General features: G+C 40.3%; 1 protein-coding gene across 1 annotated transcript; it reads right to left on the reverse strand.

Moving 5' to 3' along the window:
• Positions 1-918: 918 nt before the first annotated feature.
• On the reverse strand, positions 919-1,290 carry LOC115258493 (uncharacterized). Its single transcript, XM_029858607.2, has one exon. The coding sequence runs from the start codon at positions 1,288-1,290 to the stop codon at positions 919-921; it is 372 nt and encodes a 123-aa protein (XP_029714467.2).
• Positions 1,291-19,095: the final 17,805 nt, after the last annotated feature.

Genomic DNA, 19,095 nt, shown 5'->3' on the forward strand with positions numbered 1-19,095 from the left:
AATTCAGAAGATACCTTGATCTATACTCTACATGTGCACGAAAACCGATTTTGAAAATATTGCTTCGTTATTTAATAAAAATCAAAAACCGAAAAAATGAGAAAATGCTTCCAGTTTCACCTTAACAATCAATAGTGCCCGAAAACAAAGTGAGCAAAATTGAAAGTGATTAAACTATAAAATTAAATTTTAAAATATTGATCAGTTCACCAACCATATGTAAGAAGCTTAACCTAATAACTTTACTAGTAATTCAAACACAATATGACATTTTTAGATCATGTACCCACCAAAACCTTATACTGACCGTAACAGAACAACCATACCCTAAGACAAAGAACAACATCATTTTGTAAGTAACATAAGATCAAAAATTGTACAATCACACTAAATAAAACATTAATACTACAGTTTCCCTGAAGAAGACGCCGAACCCGGTGTCGAAACGTCGGACAAAATTAAATAGTTTGTTCCACTAAAACAAGACTGCAAAGTCGAAACTATCTCTGACTTGTGATTCCTGCATACATTGGATCAAGTTGTTTTGTACCAGGCCTCCTTTGAAATTTTCAAGTTTAGCACTGTTCATCCCACCAAACCAGTTTGTACAGATTTTTATTTCAAGATCAGGAGCTCGAAGCTCCAAACTACAAGCGAACAGACCCAAAAGAAAACAGGGCGACAACAAACGGATACAATTTCGAAGAACTACCCCACAAGTGAAACTAAAATCAACCACATGTTTACAAAACAAAATCACGATCATTTATTGACGCTTAGATTTTGCCACAGATATAACAATGTCGCCAGAGTGAGTCCCCGGGCGCCGCAGCCAAGTTCCGAATCGTGCTTCCAATCGTGTCCATCAGTCGTATCCGTCCGTATCCGGGTGGGTATCATTCCATCCAGGTCCCTTCCTTAGTACTTGGCTGGTGGAGGTGGGGCGTGGTAAGGAGCTGGCTCCGGCTTGTGGTAAGGCACTGGCTCTGGCTTATGGTAGGGCGCTGGTTCCGGCTTGTGATATGGAGCTGGTTCGGGTTTGTGGTACGCTGGAGCTGGAGCGGGATGGTACGGAGCTGGTTTGTGTTCGACAGCGCAGGGCACTTTCTGTTGGTTCTTGTTGCAGGTCAGCAGGTAGACTGTTCCGCACGGTGGCAGGGGGACCTTTCCTGGGTATGTCAGGACTTCCGCTGGGCCGGGTTGTACCATGGCGTGATGTCCTCCGTAGTGATAGTCGGCTGCGGCCACGGCGATGAAGACGGCCAGGAAGGAGATTACGGTGCACTTCATGGTTGTGGTGGTTGGACAAACTACTGTCGGTCGAATCACTTTTCAGACGTGGACTGAGTATGGTTACATCTCCCGGCTGATCATTTATATAAGTCTAAATGGTGTTTGGGGCTAGTGATAATGTATCCAAAATTTGGCTGAAACTTAATACTTTGAAAACACCGGACGAGGCCAAGTTTTGACTTTTCGGCTTTCTGAGTAAGTCAGCAGCAACCGGCACAATTGTTGATGGTGAGTACTCAGCGCCAGCGTAAACCACCATCGCCCGTTACCTTCCTCAATGTTGGCACTTTCTACGAAGCGGAGCGGTTTGTTTTACAACCCCAGTGACAATGTTTAGCGATGAGTGTGGTATGTAGAGTACAAGCTACGCATAGTAGCGTAAGTTTGTGGCTGATTCCGCAGTTTGTTGGGGCCTTATGATTTGAAACACGATAGTGCGTAGTTTACCAGTTTACCCAAACGATTTACGCGAAAAATGATTTGTAAGACTTGTTTGCAGCCACGCTGTGACAATGCGTAGGATGCTTCAATATTTTTTTAATCTACACTAATTTGCACGAATATTGCGCAAGAAATGCATTCGGAATATAATAGAATCAATCCAAATTCTTCAATCAATTTTAGGTCATCATACCAGGGAGGCATCTTCAAAACCACAAAAGAAATATTTTGAATAGCCTGAAGTTTCTCTTGATATTGCAACAACTAGGCCAGTTTAGGTCAGCATTTAACATAGTAGATATAACTAGTTTAGTAAATTGAAAAGTTGAAATTTAAAACAACGGGAATTTTATACAAAACTTGATTTTTTTTGTATTTTTTATTTCTTATAATGTGAGTAATTAGTTTTGTACTTTTTAATTCCGCGTTTTTATGTTCAAAGCGCAGCATAAAAGGGCGGAATTAAAAGGTACAAAACTTGTAAATAACACTGCTCGACAAAATTTTACATTTTTTTGTAATGGGATGAGAAAAAAATAACAGGGGTTTGGGACCCTAGAAATGTCATAGTGAAAGAATTTTTGAAAAATATTGGACCGGGTCTTCACAGTTTAAAACCGAAGCTTGTATGGAGAACTTGGGGTGTTCAATTGATATGTGCATTAAAATGTGCCGTGCATATTTTTAGACATTTTCAGTATTTGGGTTACTTTCATTTTCGCCTAACGCCTAAATATATGCATAGCGCGTTCTAATGCACATATCAATTGAACACCCCGAGTTCTCCATACAAACTTTGGTTTTGAACTGTGAAGACCCGGTCCAATATTTTTTAAAATTCTTTCACTATGACACTTCTAGGATCCCAAATCCCTGTTATTTTTTTTCCTTATCCCATAACAAAATTTAGTGTTGAACGGTGTAATTTTCAGTTGAGCGTGCTCTTAACCATTGAATCAAAGCTCATTTTTACTATTTACGCGGGTTTTTTTGGATAATAGTAGTTTTTTAGACGTTTTTATGAAAAAAAGCGTAAAAAACTTCAATGTATATTGTAGTCTGAGCGCTCTCGCAAAAATAAGCACAATGACCTACATTTTTTTTTATTTTTTTTGTGTTTTTTTGTTTACTTACATGCAATACCATCTCAGTGAAATTAGAAATTGTTTTCGTTCTATTGGATATAAGAAAATTCCCTAGGGGTTTCTTTTTCGTAATGTATCTGCCCTTCGCCCTCAAACATGTGAGAAAAATTGCTCTTGATGTTTTATTTTATTTGCTTCGTCTTCGACATACAATGTCGCACAGACTGATTAATGTAAATATAAATAACTTACTAAATAAACCTACACTTCACAATACCGAAACATTCTACAACAATTATACAATAAACATCATCATAAACCAAAACTACATAATAAAACAACATGACTACATTACACTACAGTTTCAACAATTCACAATTTCCACTCAAACAACGAAACAATTCTAAATATTTTGCTTAAATACTAACAAAAGCTCATGGTTTCCAAGTTGAACGGCAATAGAATTCACGGTATCGTATTCCGTCCGGCCAAGTCGATGCAAGCATGGCAAGATCTTTATATTTCCATTTTAATACGATTTTGAAAGATATATAGTCGAAGAGACTACAATCCATACGATTAGAAATTAATTTTACAACTCTCATGCAGTCTTCAGACGGGACAGCATGGCATCTATGCACCATCGTTCTAACGTCGTTTTCAGAAGCAGCACTGTCGATATTTGATAGAAACAAAGAGAACAGACGGTCGTCATCCTCTGTCACCTTCTTCATTGTACGCTGCTCAACTTGATCGTGCTCTGTATCTTCCGCGTTGATATTAAGGGATCCATCTATCGGCTCATGAGATGTATTCGGAGTGGAATGTATAAAATTCGTCGTTACAGGATCCGAAATTTGCGATGACATTTGTCGTAAAGTGTCGATTATTACAGAAACTTGCGACTTCAGCTCGGTTATCTCGGTTTGCATTGACGTCGCTTCAGGTACTGATGATGTGTGTTGGCCCGCATTGTGGTCTGCATTGCGCCAATCGTTGAAAACAGGAAAACATTCTTCACAGATCCATACTACGTCGTGCGATATAGCACTACGTTTCACTTGATTCATACCAATGCAGGAGATGTGATGCGAACTTTTACACGGTCCAGCACATACAACGTACAGGCCCTGTTCCATGTTGTATATGCAAATACCGCAACTCTTGCAAAGAACTTCTTTTGCACAAACCATCGACCTGGAGTTCATCGTCGTATTAATACGATTTTACTGGAATCACAAATATTACACACTGAATCGGTAAAGCACTGGATGATTTTCGACTAGAAAGCGGTTTCCGTAATTTTCAGCTTTTCGGAAAACGTGTAATACGCGGTTATTTCGGAACTATGAAAGCGAGCGATGAAACAGCGTTAAGCACACACATATTCTTTTTCTCACCCCTACTTGTTTAAACATCTTTTTTGCAATATTGGATTTTTTTCTAAAGCTTGTCAAATAAAGAAAAAAAAATAAAATTTATTAAATTTTTACAAGTTTAAGCAAAATTTTCTTAATGAATATTTTAATCTAATATGAAGAAAATCGCATCAGAAGTCCTATAATGATTCCTTCCAAAAATTTTTGGGGGATTCCTCCAGAAAATTATCGAAGGAAAATTCATTTGAAAACCATGCATGGATATCTCAGAAATTCTCCCAAAAATCCATCGGGCACTTTCTTCCAGCGATTCCTTCAGAAAATCTTCCAAAAGTTTTTTTAGAAATTTATTGACCCAACGACGTTCTTAATTTTCCCAACGTTTCAACACTATTTAAGCCATGCAGTCGATCAATTATCAGTTCAAGAATTGTCTTCAAAGTCTCTTAGTCTTGAATTGCTTTCAAATTTCCGTAAACGAATCCTCCAGAAATTCTTAAAAAAAATCCTTCTTGAAAAGTTTTCATGAATTTACTTTGACCTTTTAGAAATCCGTACGGATTCCTTCATAAATGTTTTCAGCGATTCTTTAAGAAGCGGAAATAAACCAGCCTTGGGCTGAAAGTCTCGACAGTAAAGCTAAAACCCCTAATATATCCACCTAGCGGTGATGGCGCCTTTTGCGTGCCTTCGAAAACCCATTTTTACAAAATTCAAGCAATGTTGTCGAATTTCGCACTGTCATATGTTAAACAAAAATCCATTTCGTGGCACCAGGAAACCTTTAGTATATCTAGCTTTTGATGTTTGAGGCTTAAACTTATAAAAACGCCGTTAACTTTAATTTTGAGCCGCCGTTTTGGATGTAAGCTCGCCATCTTGGACTGCAGACTTCTTCCCCATAACAAATATACCCATATTGCGGTAAAATTCTAATTCGAGTGAACTTTTTTTGCCCACAGACATACATACATACACACATACATACACACATACATACACACACATAGACATCATCTCTATTCGTCGAACTGAGTTGATTTGTATATGTGACTCGACTTTCTGAGCCTTCTGTCAAAAATTATCAACAAGGATTTTAGTTAGAAAATCTTCCACAGACTCCTTTAGATTTTTTTCAATGTTTCCTTCAGAAATTACTCCGGAGATTTGGTCTTGATATCCACCTAGGTTTATTTCAGATATTTTTCGACAGAAATTCAGATATTATTCCAGTTTTTTTTTTTTAATTTCTTCAGGTCTTCTTTCTGTTATTACCTCATGAATTTCTACAGAAGTTTCTCCAGGAATTGTTTTAAGAAGGCTTCTATGGATTCCTTCCAAAAGTCCATCAGTTTCAGCAATTCTTCTAGGGTTTTGATTTAAAAATTTATCGGAAATTTCTCTAGGTATTCCTTCAGCAATTGCTACTGGGATTTATATGGTTGTAAAAAGGCCTCAATAAAGATAGATTTTCGTCTGCTGTTTTATTTCTACCTCCCGCCACCACCCACCGCACCCGCTGTTATTCTGCCTGTCCCCGATCGTATTCTGATCGTTGCCGCATACAACCGTATTTCCGACGTCATCAGTGTGATCAACTGTAGCACCATATTCAACGTACCGCTTTTTGACGTCTCTACCTGCTCATCGCCTCAACCGTTCCCACACACGACCGAATCATCTGGTAATAACGTGGACAATATTAGTGGATCTGACACGACTACGTGAGTACGACACCATTTGCTTCGATTGAGAGTGTGATTGAAGAGCCGACTCATCTGCCCACAATCGCACGTCATCGATCTTTCGTAGAGCGCCATCTTTTGGTGAATACTAGAACTATGGCATTCAAATCTCAAGTCAACATAGAAGAGTTGCCAGATTTCTTGTCGAGAACTTTGAATGATCACACGAATAAGGTACTAATGAATATCGAACGTGGCCAGCAATTTCTCTCGGACAAGCTAGATGACTTCAGTGACCAGATAGTTATGCTGAAGTCTGAGGTCAGGAAGTTGAAGGCTGAAAACGAACAGTTGAAGACTACACTAGCTTCTCTTTCAAGCAAAACTCAAACCGTTACTGATGCTGTGCACAAACAAGAAGCCGAGCTAGACTCGCATCGTCGATCTGAGTTGTCCTCTAATGCAATAGTTGTAGGTCTCCCTCGGGTACCAAATGAAAATACCGAGTCCCTGGTAGATGCAATGTGCCATACCCTAGGACTCAAGATCTCAAAGGACTCTATCATCTCGTGTACTAGAATGTCAGCAACAAAAGGTGCTAATAACCTAATTCGGATCAAGTTCAATAACGCCCATGCCAAAGAGTGCATATTAGCCAGAAAAAAGCAATTTGGCTCCTTGACTGTGTCCATGATCCCAAGTGTAAGATGGACTTCTGGGTGGCCTAACAAAGTCTTTATTCTTCCTTGTGATCTTCCTCCGCTTTCTATGGAAATTTTCCAAGCAATTAGGCTACAGCAGCCAAAGCTAAAATTTCGATACGTCTGGCCTGGAAGAAATGGTATTATATACGTTAAATATGCCAAGGACTCCCAGCCAATCAAAGTTCGATCCCGAGCTGATCTCCAAAAATTGATCTCGAATGCACAATAGTTGCCTCAGTTTAGCTGTGCTGTTCCTGAATTACCAACAACATGTCCAACTCATCCCAAAATTATCGCATGAACTCCTTCATTGGCTCCTATGACTCTGTTGGATTGAATATGCTGCAGATCAATATTCGTGGTCTAAACCAAATAGATAAATTTGACTCGCTCCAGATCTATCTGCACAATTTAAACGTATTAGTGAACGTCTTGGTGGTTGGAGAAACGTGTATTAAAGACGGAAGGTCAAAGTTCTACAATATTCCCGGATTCCAGAGCATCTTTTCGTGTCGTTCGAACTCATCCGGTGGTCTTGCCGTGTTCATCAGGGATGGCATCGATTTCGAAGTAAAGAGGATAATGGAGGATGACGGTTTTCACCACATTGCTGTAAAAATCATTGGAACCCAAAATCAAATTATGGTGCATGGCATCTATAGACCTCCAGGGTTTGCTGTGAATCGCTTTGTTACACATATTGAGGATGTTATATCATCGTCGGACACAAGGATTCCTCTCTTTTTGCTGGGTGACATGAATGTAGCCGTGAATAATGCAGAATCTCGTGGAGTTCAGCAATATCTTCAACTATTAACGTGCTATAACTTGTTTGTAACTAATACCTATGTTACACGACCAGAGAGTAACAATTTGCTCGATCACGTCATCTGCCATGTCGACAAGTCCAAATGTGTTAAAAATTTCACGCTAGACTGTGAGCTAAGTGATCACTGTTATATCCTAACGCAGTTCAAAAACGCGGGTGGTAAAATTGAAAAAACGTTGACAAAAACTCTTGTGAATACGCAGCAAGTTAACAGTCTCTTCGAATCCTTCCTCGAGTCGTACGATTTCGAACATCTTCAACCAAACGAGCGACTCCTAGCTATTGCAAGGCATTACAAACAACTCAAGGATACTTTTTCTACAACCATATCTGTTAAAGTAAAAGTAAAGCAAAACACTTGTCCGTGGTATAACTTTGACATATGGAAGCTAGGAAAAATTTCGAACAACCTGTTCCAAAGATGGAAAAACGATCGACAGAATGAATCCTTGAAAACTCTTCTTGCCCATGCAAATAAAAAGTTAGCAGATGCCAAACGTCGAGCCAAGACGTCATATTATCAACGGTTATTTTCTTCGAGTAACTCCAAACAACTGTGGAACCGTATCAACAGCCTCATCGGGAATAAAGCAGTTGTGGAAAAACATCTCGAACTAGATGTCGGTGGCGTCCAAGAAACCGAACCTGAGGACGTGGGAAATGTGTTCAATAGGTTCTTCTCAACTGTTGGAGATGAAGTTGCAAGCAGTCTCGATTCGGATGGCGACATAGATAAATTTAATACCATGAAACGTTCAGCTAGATCTATCTTTCTAAGACCGGCTTCACAACCTGAGGTATTTAATACAATTAACACATTAGATGCCTCTAAAGCAACTGGAGTAGACGATTTTCCCGTAGCAGCGCTTAAAAAACATGGATTAGCACTTTCGCAAATTATTTGTACATCCTTCAATGATAGTATTAGCTCAGGTTGCTACCCGTATTGCCTTAAACGAGCCCTCGTATATCCTGTCTTCAAAGGAGGTAACCCGAATGACTCTACAAACTACAGACCAATATCCGTATTACCGGCTATCAACAAGGTATTCGAGAAGCTTTTATCTGTTCGCTTGTACGGCTTCCTCGAAAGCACATCTTTGCTCTACCAACACCAATTTGGATTCAGGCAAGGATCCTCAACAGAAATCGCGGTCTTGGAATTGGTGGATGACGTTTCGCATGCAGTGGATCAAAAAATGCCGGCTGGAATTCTATTCTCAGATTTATCTAAAGCCTTTGACACAATCAATCACTCGATGCTCTTGAAAAAACTCGATGCATATGGAATTCGAGGAGTCGCTAATGACCTTATGCGTAGTTACTTGTCCAATCGTGAACAACAAGTTGTGATTTCTGGGATTAGAAGCGAGCTTCGTAGTATCTTCTGTGGCGTTCCACAAGGTAGCAACATTGGCCCTTTGCTGTTTCTTATATACGTGAACGACATCGCAAATCTTCAAATTAAAGGCCAACCAAGGTTGTTCGCCGATGACACAGCGATTTCTTATAAACGTAACAGCCGTGCCCAAATTTTCCAGGATGTGTCAAATGATTTACAGCTAATAACCGCCTATCTTGAAAATAATCTTCTTGCATTGAATCTGAACGAACCCATGGTAATGGTTTTTCGTGCCAAAGACAGCGAAAATACTAGCCAGCCTGTACTTATTGTGAAAGGAGTGCCAATAGAAGAAGTGTCAACCTTCAAGCACCTAGGAATTCATATTGATAGCCGGCTACGATGGGACGTCCATATTCGGAAGATTTTATCCAGCTGCTCATCGTTATGCGGAATGTTACGGAAGTTGTCAAGTTTTGTTCCAAAACACGTGCTTCTTAAAATCTATTTTGCTTTTGTTCACACTCGTTATCAGTACGGAATTGCTGTTTGGGGATCATCGTTTAACGCACACCTTAGAGAAGCCCAAGTTCAACAGAATCGATGCCTGAAAGCTATATTCAAATTACCCTTTTTATATCCGACCAACGACCTGTACAGTGCCTTGGATCACAATATTCTACCGATACAAGGACTTTACACCTATCAAATTTGCACTATAATGTTCAAAGTTATCAACCAGCTAAACCTACATCACAATTGGACATTCAATGCTGCTACTCACCAACACCGCACACGATACGCTCATCTTCTCCAGCGAATGGGATTTCGAACCGAAATAGGAAGGAGACGTTTCCGAAATGTAGGACCAGATATGTTCAACAATCTACCTGATGATGTAAAAAATGCAGGATCAATTCAGATATTCAAACGGAAGTTAAGAATTCATGTGAGAAACAATGTTAATGCCTACATAGTACGTTAGGGACTTGATTTTGATTTTTTTTTCTCTCCGTTGCAAATTTTAATTAAATAGCCTAAGATTTCTATGAAAGCTAGATAGTTTGAAAACCCTTTTAAAGAAATTATGTTTCAGTAGGGTTTTAAAATGTAAGCACCAGTTATAACACTATCTTGAAATAAAAATGAAATGAAAAAATAAATAAATTATTTAGGGATGCATCACGCAGGAATTTCTCCAGCGACTTTTGCATTTTTATTGTCAATGAGTCCGGTAGGCATTCCTTCTTAGATTCCTGCAAGAGTTCATACAGAAATTTCTTCAGGATTTCCTCCAGATATTTGTTCATGTATTTTCCCAGAAATTTATCCGGCATTACCACTGAGTATTGCTGTAAAATTTTATCCACGGATTCTTTTAGAAACCTATTCAGAAACATTTCCTAGTAATTTCAACAGAACATCCTTTAGTTTTTTTTCTAGGGATCTTTACACACGCTTTTAAGCGCTTCCTCAGGTATTTCAACAGATTTTTTTTCGGAAATTTGTTCACAGATAGCTACAGTCATACTTTCACCATGAGTTTTGCCTTTCTCGTACACCAAGGTGTACCGAAAGGCTATATGTTCACTCCAAAAACGAAAATTAGATAGAGCCCTCGGAGGGGTCAAGTCTTATATACCAATCGACACAGCTCGACGAGTTGAGATGATGTCTGTGTGTGTGTATGTGTGTGTGTGTATGTATGTGTGTGCGTATGTGCGTGTGTGTGTGTGTGTGTGTACAAAAAGGTCACCTCATTTTTAGATAGTAAATATCAACCGATTTCAACGACCGATGGTTCATTCGACAAGGCATTTTGTCCCATTGTTTCCTATTGAAAATGGTTCAGATCGGTCCAGCCGTTCCGGAGTTATGGCCATTTTGGTGTTCCGGATCGGCACCCCAGGAAGGGGCCAGATATGAAAACGCTACAAACCCATGCATGCGACACATCAAACCACGGCATTTTCGATAACCTGATGAACGGTAAGCAGGAAAATAGTCTCAGATCATATCTGAACCGGTAGTGTTCCGGAACCGGTTCCGGGTGTCCCACCGGAAGTGGCCAAATATGAAAGTGAACCAAACCCATGCATGCGAGACATCAAACAGCGGCTTTTTCAATAACCTGATGAACAGTAGACAGGAAAACATTCTCAGACCATATCTGAACTGGTAGTGTTCCGGAACCGGTTCCGGGTGTCCCGCCGGAAGTGGCCAAATATGAAAGTGAACCAAACCCATGCATGCGAGACATCAAACAGCGGCATTTTCGATAACCTGATGAACAGTAGGCAGGAAAAATTCTCAGACCATATTTGAACCGGTAGTGTTCCGGAACAGGTTCCGGGTGTCCCACCGGAAGTGGCCAAATATGAAAGTGAACTAAACTAAGGCATGCAACACATCTAACAGTGGCTTTTTCGATAACCTGTTGAACAATAGGCAGGAAAACATTCTCAGATTATATCTGAACTGGTAGTGTTCCGGAACCGGTTCCGGGTGTCCCGCCGGAAGTGGCCAAATATGAAAGTGAACCAAACCCAGGCATGCGACACATCAAATAGCGGCTTTTTCGATAACCTGATGAACAGTAGGCAGAAAAACATTCTCAGACCAGATCTGAACCGGTAGTGTTACAGAACCGGTTCCAGATGTCTCTCCGGAAGTATCATAAAAATTAACCCAATCCTTAAATGCGACGCATCAAATCGCTGCTCTTTAGGTAAACTGATGAACGTTTAGCAAGAAAATAGTTTCGTACCATATTGGAAACGACCTATGTGGTCAAATGTAGAAGAGAACAAAGCCCGGCACATTAAACAGTGGCTTTTTAAATAACATGATGCACGATTAGCGAGAAAATAGGCTCAGACCACATCTAAGATCTTTTTAAAGACTACCGATAGTGTTCCGGATCTAGGGTATCCCACCGGAAACGGCCAAATGCCAAAAGGAATCAAACCCATGCATGCGACATATCAGATAGCGGATTTTCCGATAACTTGATGAACAGTAAGCAAGAAAATAAGCTCAGACCACATTAAACAATATCGGTAGTGTTCCTGAACCGTTTAAGTTGTTACGCTGGAAGTGGACAAATGCAAAAATGAATTCATGGCTTTTTAGGGAACCTGATGAACAGTTCCCAAGAAACTAGTCTCAAACCACATAAGGGATAATCGGTACTGTCCCGTAATGGGTTCCTGGTGTCCCGCCGAAAGTATGCAAATGAAAAAGTGATCCTAACCCATGCATGCGTTAGCAAGAAAATTGGCTCAGACCGCATTCAAAACTACCAGTAGCGCACCGGATTGGTTTTCTCGTATCCTACCGAATGTGGCAAAATACAAAAGTAAACCAAACCGCGGTTTTTTTCATAACCTGAGGGACGATTAGGAAGAAAATAGGCTCAGACCACATTAGAGGCTACCGATAGTGATGCAGAACCAGCATTAGGTGCTCGCAAAAACTACAAAAGTTAACAAAGTCAATAAAGCGATAAATATTTGTAAGAGAACAAAATCTTGACTGAACTAAGGCCACATACAAACAGGCGTCTCACTATACTCACCCATAGTGCTTGTTTTCAACGGTTGAATCAAATAGGTATAAACTGTTTTTGTCCGTTTGACGTTTACTCACTATCGTTATCAAGCCAGCACCGGCTTATGAAACGCAACCTGATTAGTATTTGGCGATTTTTGTTTCTTGACGAATAAAATAGCAATATGTTCCAAATGATATGTCTGTTTGTCTGTACTAAAAAATCTCATCAAATCACACCAAGAATCACACCATTTCAGATTCCTGAGGTGTAAAAATATATAGAAGGATGGGTCTACGTTATACTCAAAAATGAAAATTATCGCATCAACCCCGGACAAAGTTTTTTCAATCCTCTTTTGCGTCTAAAACTACTGAGAAAATTTTTTATGCTTTTATTGCTTGCATTTTTTGTCAAATCTTACAAGAATCTAGTAACCTAAAATAATGAAATATAGACTGAAGCGTGCCGAAAAAACTTTGTCGAAGACCGTAAAGTCATCTGTGATTGTGAAAGAAGTGATTCAGTGATAGTGAAGGTTCTCAAGCAGTCAACTGAAAATTATGATATTTTTCAGCTCTGTCTATACTGCCGTGAATCGCAAGTCAGTCCCATATGTAAAAAGTAGGTATTGAGAAAATGGCCACTGAAGTTTTCAAATTCGATTTCTATATGAAACTCGAAAAAATCGCCATGAATTGGAAACTTCTGCGATCATCATGAAACTTTCATATATTGTTACAAACGTGAAAACGTAACAGTGAAAAATATAAAACTGGCTAAAATAGTGTTAGGTTTTGCACTGGAGGGTGCACAAGTCCGTAATGGGACTGACTTGCGATTACATTTCATTATACAATCTGACTTGGTGTTATTTTTCATTTGTACTGAACAAACTATATATTTGTTTGCACGCAGCTGAAAGATCATCCGAAGAAAGCTCGAAAACGACCAATAACTCATTTTTGCCCAAAATGCAGATGGGACTGACTTGCGATTCACGGCAGTATATGTTTAACATAACGTTGGAATATGTTCCATTAATAAGTTTCCCATTTATATTAAAATTATTGCTTTTCTAAATAAAGTATTCTCAGGATTCAGGAACAGTTCAGATTACGTCGATGGAAAGATCATGCTTCGGAATGATGGCTCATGCACAGAAACTTGCTTAACAAAGCAATAGCGGAAGATTCCAGAAACAGGGACCGAGTTCTAGAGCACCCGATGGTAGGAGATTGTCCTCAACACGACGGTTTCAAACCGAACGGACTCAATATATACCAAACATTCCGTATGAAATTTTTGAGTTCAGAAAAGCCATTTTGACTGGGAAACCTTGACCAATTGATCCCTTGAAAGGCCCCAAACGGACCGAAACGTCGGAAAAAATCATAAGCCAACATTCTGAAGCAAAATCATCCCAGTCGTATCCCACCTAAGGAAAGATCATGAGTACATGTTCGACGATAAAGGCACTATCACCACTAGGTGGATTAATCTGGGTTTTTTTCCTAAAACTCCTCAATAAACTTTTCTTTGAAATCCACAAAAAATTTCCTGAAAATTTTCTCTTACTATTTCTCAGGGAAGACCTTCAGAAGTTCCTCCATGGATTGCTTCAAAATTTTTCGTGTGATTTTTCCAGATATTTGTTCAGATATTCATTCAAAAGTATCCCCTTATTTTTTACAGAGAATCTTCTGAAGATTTCTTCAGGAACTTCTTCGCCAATTGTTCCAGAAATTCATGCTGGGATATTTTTATATTCAGGGACTTCTTCAAAGTTGCAGAGGTTTATTCAGGGATGTCAGTAAGGAATTTCTTCAAAAGTTCTTCAATTGACTTTCTCAGAAGTTCTTTTGAAAAAATCTTTGAAAATCTCTCTTTGGGATTCCTTTAAATAATTCCTACCACAATTCCGTGAGAAGCTCCTTCACAGGTTCATGTCGCAAATTATTCCACGATTACTTTTAAGATTGTTCATGCTAAATAGCACAAAAATTACTCTTTAAGAAAACCCTGAAGGAATTCCTAAACAAATCATTTGGAAATCCCTGGAAGAAATTCTTGAAAAGTATTTTGGAGCCATCTTGGACGAAAATTCCAGAAGCAATCTCTGAAGATATCTCTCGAGCATTTCTGAATGAATGTCTAGGATAATACTTAACAGAATACCTAAAAAACTCTCCTTAATCCCTTAAAAACATCATGAGAGATTTATGGAGAAACTCTACAAGTAATTCCAAGGAAAACATACTTGAGAAATTTTTGGAGAGATTCTTGCAAAAATCTATGTAAAAATTTTGACGAAATAAAAAAAAAACTCTGCAGAAATGACAGACAAAGGAACTAATGCAAATCTTGAAGATATCTCTAAATTTATTTCTGAGGGATTCTTGGAGGGTTTTCTGAAAGAATCTTTAGAAAACTCCTGGAGATCCCTCTGAAGAACTTCTTAGAAAACATTCCTTATACAGTAAAGGGGTTTGTACAGAAAAATAACTGAAACCTGAGTACATTTCTGAAGGAAATCCCGCAGAAACAAAAACCGTCTTGGAGGAATTCTTTAGAGAACCACGGAAGAAATTTGAAGGCATTCATAGCAACATATTTTGACAAATTCCTTGAAGAAAAATCTGAAAAATCTCCTGGAGGGTTGGAATAAATCCAAAGCAATCCCGGGAGGAATTTTTGAAGGTATCCTTGGGAGACCTATGAGAAGAATATCTTTAGAATTATGTGAATTTTTGAATGATTGACCGAGAAAATCTATGAATATGGATGAACACCTAAAGGCAATAAATTCTGAAAAAGTTCCTGGACAAATTTCAGATCTTATAAAAGATAATCTAGCAGAATTTCTGGGAGAATCACCAAATTATCTCCAACTCTTTGTAAAAAAATCTTCTAGAATTGCCTCTTTTACAAAAACGTATGGAGAAAGTCCCGGAAAAAAATCAGGAAAGAATCCTAGAGGAATTTCTGGAAAAATTTCTAGAAGCGAATTTGGAGAAATCTCAAAGAAAACCTATATTTCTGGAGAAATTTATTTCAGATATGCTTGAGCAACTACACAAGCCTGATGTTGCAATAAAATTTCTTGAGAAACTCCATAAGAATTCAAAAGGAAAAGTCTAGGAGCAATCCTTAAAAGAAAACTTTCTCGGAATTCTTGCTCAGATCATTCTAAAAAAACCAGCGAAAATCTTTTTTTTTTTTGTTAAAAATATAGAAATTTTCCAATAACTCCCGAAAGAATTTCTAGCGGTGTCCCTGGTAATTATGGAGAAGTTTTTAGTTATTTTAGGAACAATTCTTGCCGAATTCATAAAAGGAATTTATAGCAAAATGCCCCTTTTGTGAAAATTAGAGAGAAAAAAATATAAAATAACAATGCATGGGGGGAGGAGGGGGGGAGGGTTTCCAAAATAATTCTTAGTTAAGCGCAATGACTAAATCATATTCTTGGGGGCGTATCAAATTATAGGGCACTGAAATTTGAAAAACATGATCGTATCAATATCTGATTTACCCTTTCCCAGCATCGCTTTAAGTTTATTTCCGCTTAAAGCAACATTAAAAAACTTCATCCGTCTTTTTCAGTTCGTTTCCTTTCCCAGTGATACGTTTATTCGCTTTCTTCCAATGCTTATTTACTTAATTGATTGAATCACTTCCCTTCGAGTGCTTTCGATCAGCGTTGGACCAACATTCGTTTTGATTGCCTTACGAGCAGAAAAAACTATTATTACAAAGAACCTCATATCGTTCAACAGCTTTCCTGCTCTTTCGAACCTCTCTTTTCTGATTGGCAGCGAACAGAGCAAAGCACGAACTAAAGCTAGACGTGGAAAAAAATGCACTTAATTTTCCACTACTCTTGTTCGACAGATCACTTTGCCCCCGCTGCCTCGCAGCCCACCCGATCCCAGACGGTGTTAAGTCACCGGTGGTCCCAGATCAACGACGACGACGACGACGAAGAGCATCGGAAGAACGTACGTCGATGAGTGCGGAAACCGATACCGAGGAGACCCTTCGAGTAAGGAGAAGGAAAACCTTGAAACGCGCGCACCGGACAAGGAAAATTTGCCATGTTCGACAAGGTTTCCCGCATCCGATGAATGGTCAGGGGTGGTTGGTATTCGATGACGAACAGGAAGGGGATAGGAATTCCAGAACGTGTTCGGACGCTTGTTGGGGTTGAACCCTCGCCCCACGTAAGCATAACATCTTGCTGCAACTAGTTGGTTTGGTGGCAAGGATAAAGAGGGAAAAAATGACATGGAGAAGATTATACCAATCAGTGAGCTTGCTGCCGAGGTGGCTTCGTAATGGACGCCGTTCGAAGTTGTTTTTCTACTTGAGAAGTGGAAAAGGATAATTAATTGGAAAATCGGTTGAGTTATTACCTACTTGTTGGATTAATGGGGCATAGTTTAGGTGTGAATGCTAGGGCAATAATTGCAATTTTCTACTCTTTCGACTTTAGAGGGCTGCTCACAAGCTCCTGCTTCCACGGGTCAATCCATGACAAAGACCGCCAGCTAAGAGTTGTGTGCTTAGCTCGTAGTGCAGCCAGGGTACTATTGCCCTTCTGGCGTCAACTAGATTGAGGAGGTACGTCTGTTCACCAAGAAGGTGCGGCTCAAACAGCGTCTGTTCTGGTATTCAACTGCTTTTCCACCGGAAGCTATACCTAAGGTGGCAGTCTCACCACGGAGGATAGAGGATGTTAGGCCAACAACCTACTGTTCTCGAAACCCAAAAGTCGTAACAGAAGCCGAAATTGAAAGATTACGAACTGATTCACGGCAACAACTTTTAGCGCCAAACAAAGGACAATAATTGCAACTTGCAATGTATTAACCTTAGCCAAGCAGGATAAACTGGCACAACTAGGCGAGGAGGCATGCCGTATGAAACTTGAGATCCTGGACTGAGCGAAGTCCGTTGACCAAACTTTGAAGTACACAGATTAGCGTCGGGTCTAATTCTGCTATACTCTGGCCTTCGAGGTCAAAACGCTCCTCGCCACCGTGGAGTTGGTTTCCTGCTCAGTGCTCACGTCCACGCTGCGCTCATGAAGTGGGAATCTTTTAATGAGATGGTAATTGTAGCCAGAATCAGAACACTGGTACGAAACCTTACCATGATCCAATGTTACGGCCTAACCGATGCTGCCGAATGGCAAGACAAAGTGAACTTTTACAGTCAACTGAATACTGTCGTGGACAAGATTCCGAAAAGTGATATCAAGATCCTCATGGGCGACTTCAACGCAAAGGTTGGTTCCGACAACTCGGACGTGAATCAGTACGTCATGAGATTGCGTCAGACCATCATCTCCTTATCGGCGAGATCCGACTGCGCATTGCCAGGATCCATCTACAGGAGGAGAAAAACGGGCGCCTTTTCAGCACACGCCGACTGGAAGACGCTGTGGTGAAGAGGTCCTTCGTCAAGGAGCTGGAGAACCGTGCTGTGGATATTTCGGAAGGTGGAAGTGTAGAAGATCAATGGAGCACCATCAAGAACGCCTTCATCGCCACAGGCGAGAATAATTTGGACGAGCTACGCGCCCGGGAGAAGCAGTGGATCACAAATAATACCTGGAGGAAGATAGAGGAGCGAAAGAACGCCAAAGCCGCGATAGAGCGAGCGAAAACACGAGGAGCCAAAGCCGTAGCCCGTCAGCGCTCGGCTCTCGAGAAGGAAAGTGAAGCGCTCATGTAGGCGGGACAAAAGAGCGTGGGTGGACTCCCTAGCCAACGAAGGCAAGAAAGCCGTAAATACCGACTACATTCGTCTCCTCTACGATTCCTCACGTCGCCTAAGTGGGACTAAGATGAATGCTAAGATGAGCGACCCAGCTGAACAGCTGAAACGCTGGTTCGATCACTTTGGAAACCTTTTTCAAGTGTCGTCCACGCCACCAACACCTCAGCATGATCTGCCAAGGTTTCGACGCATTGCCCGTGTCAACACTGGGGCTCCATCAATGCAGGAGATAGAAACAGCCATCCGTAGCATGAAATCGAACAGGGCCCCGGGGGTCGATCGCATATCAGTTGAGATGCTCAAAGCTGACCCGATAGTATCCGCACAACTACTGCATCAATTATTCTGCAACATATGGGAAACCGCGACATTTCCGGCCAACTGGATGCAAGGCGTCTTAGTAAAGGTACCCAAAAAGGGTAACCTGACTGCACGTGATAATTGGCGGGATATCATGTTACTGTGGCGACTGGATGCAAGACGTCTTATAGAAAATACCCAAAAAGGGTGACCTGACTGTATGCGATAATTGGTGGGGCATCATGTTGCTGTGCATCGTTTTTAAAGTCCTTTGCAAAGTGATACTCAACCGGATGCAGGAGAAAATTGACGCAATTCTCCGATGGCAGCATGCTGGATTCCGTGCCGGACGTTCCTGTGTGGACCATATTATCACGTATCATCTTGCAGTAAAACAATAAATTCCAAGAGTCTCTCTACCTGGTGTTCATAGATTACGAAAGAGCTTTCGAGCGTCTCAATCATCGGCCTCATTGAAGCACAGTACATGGCATTTTCATGCAGAGTATTGCACAACAGTGTTTTGTCCGTTACCCGGATGGGAGTTGCTGGAGTGAGGCAAGGATGTATACTAGGTGCGATTGACCGTGAACCACGTGGGTTACTGTGGCAGCCCATTACCATGGAGCACCTAAATGACTTCGAATTGGCTGATGACGTTGCTCTCCTAGCTCAACGGCACTCTGATATGCAGAGCAAGCTC

This window comes from Aedes albopictus, chromosome 2 (genome assembly GCF_035046485.1).
Source record: "Aedes albopictus strain Foshan chromosome 2, AalbF5, whole genome shotgun sequence".
Classification (NCBI taxonomy): domain Eukaryota; kingdom Metazoa; phylum Arthropoda; class Insecta; order Diptera; family Culicidae; genus Aedes; species Aedes albopictus.

Bases quoted from the DNA above. Each gene is read 5' to 3' on its own strand.
- LOC115258493 (XM_029858607.2), bottom strand. From the start codon at position 1,290: ATGAAGTGCACCGTAATCTCCTTCCTGGCCGTCTTCATCGCCGTGGCC.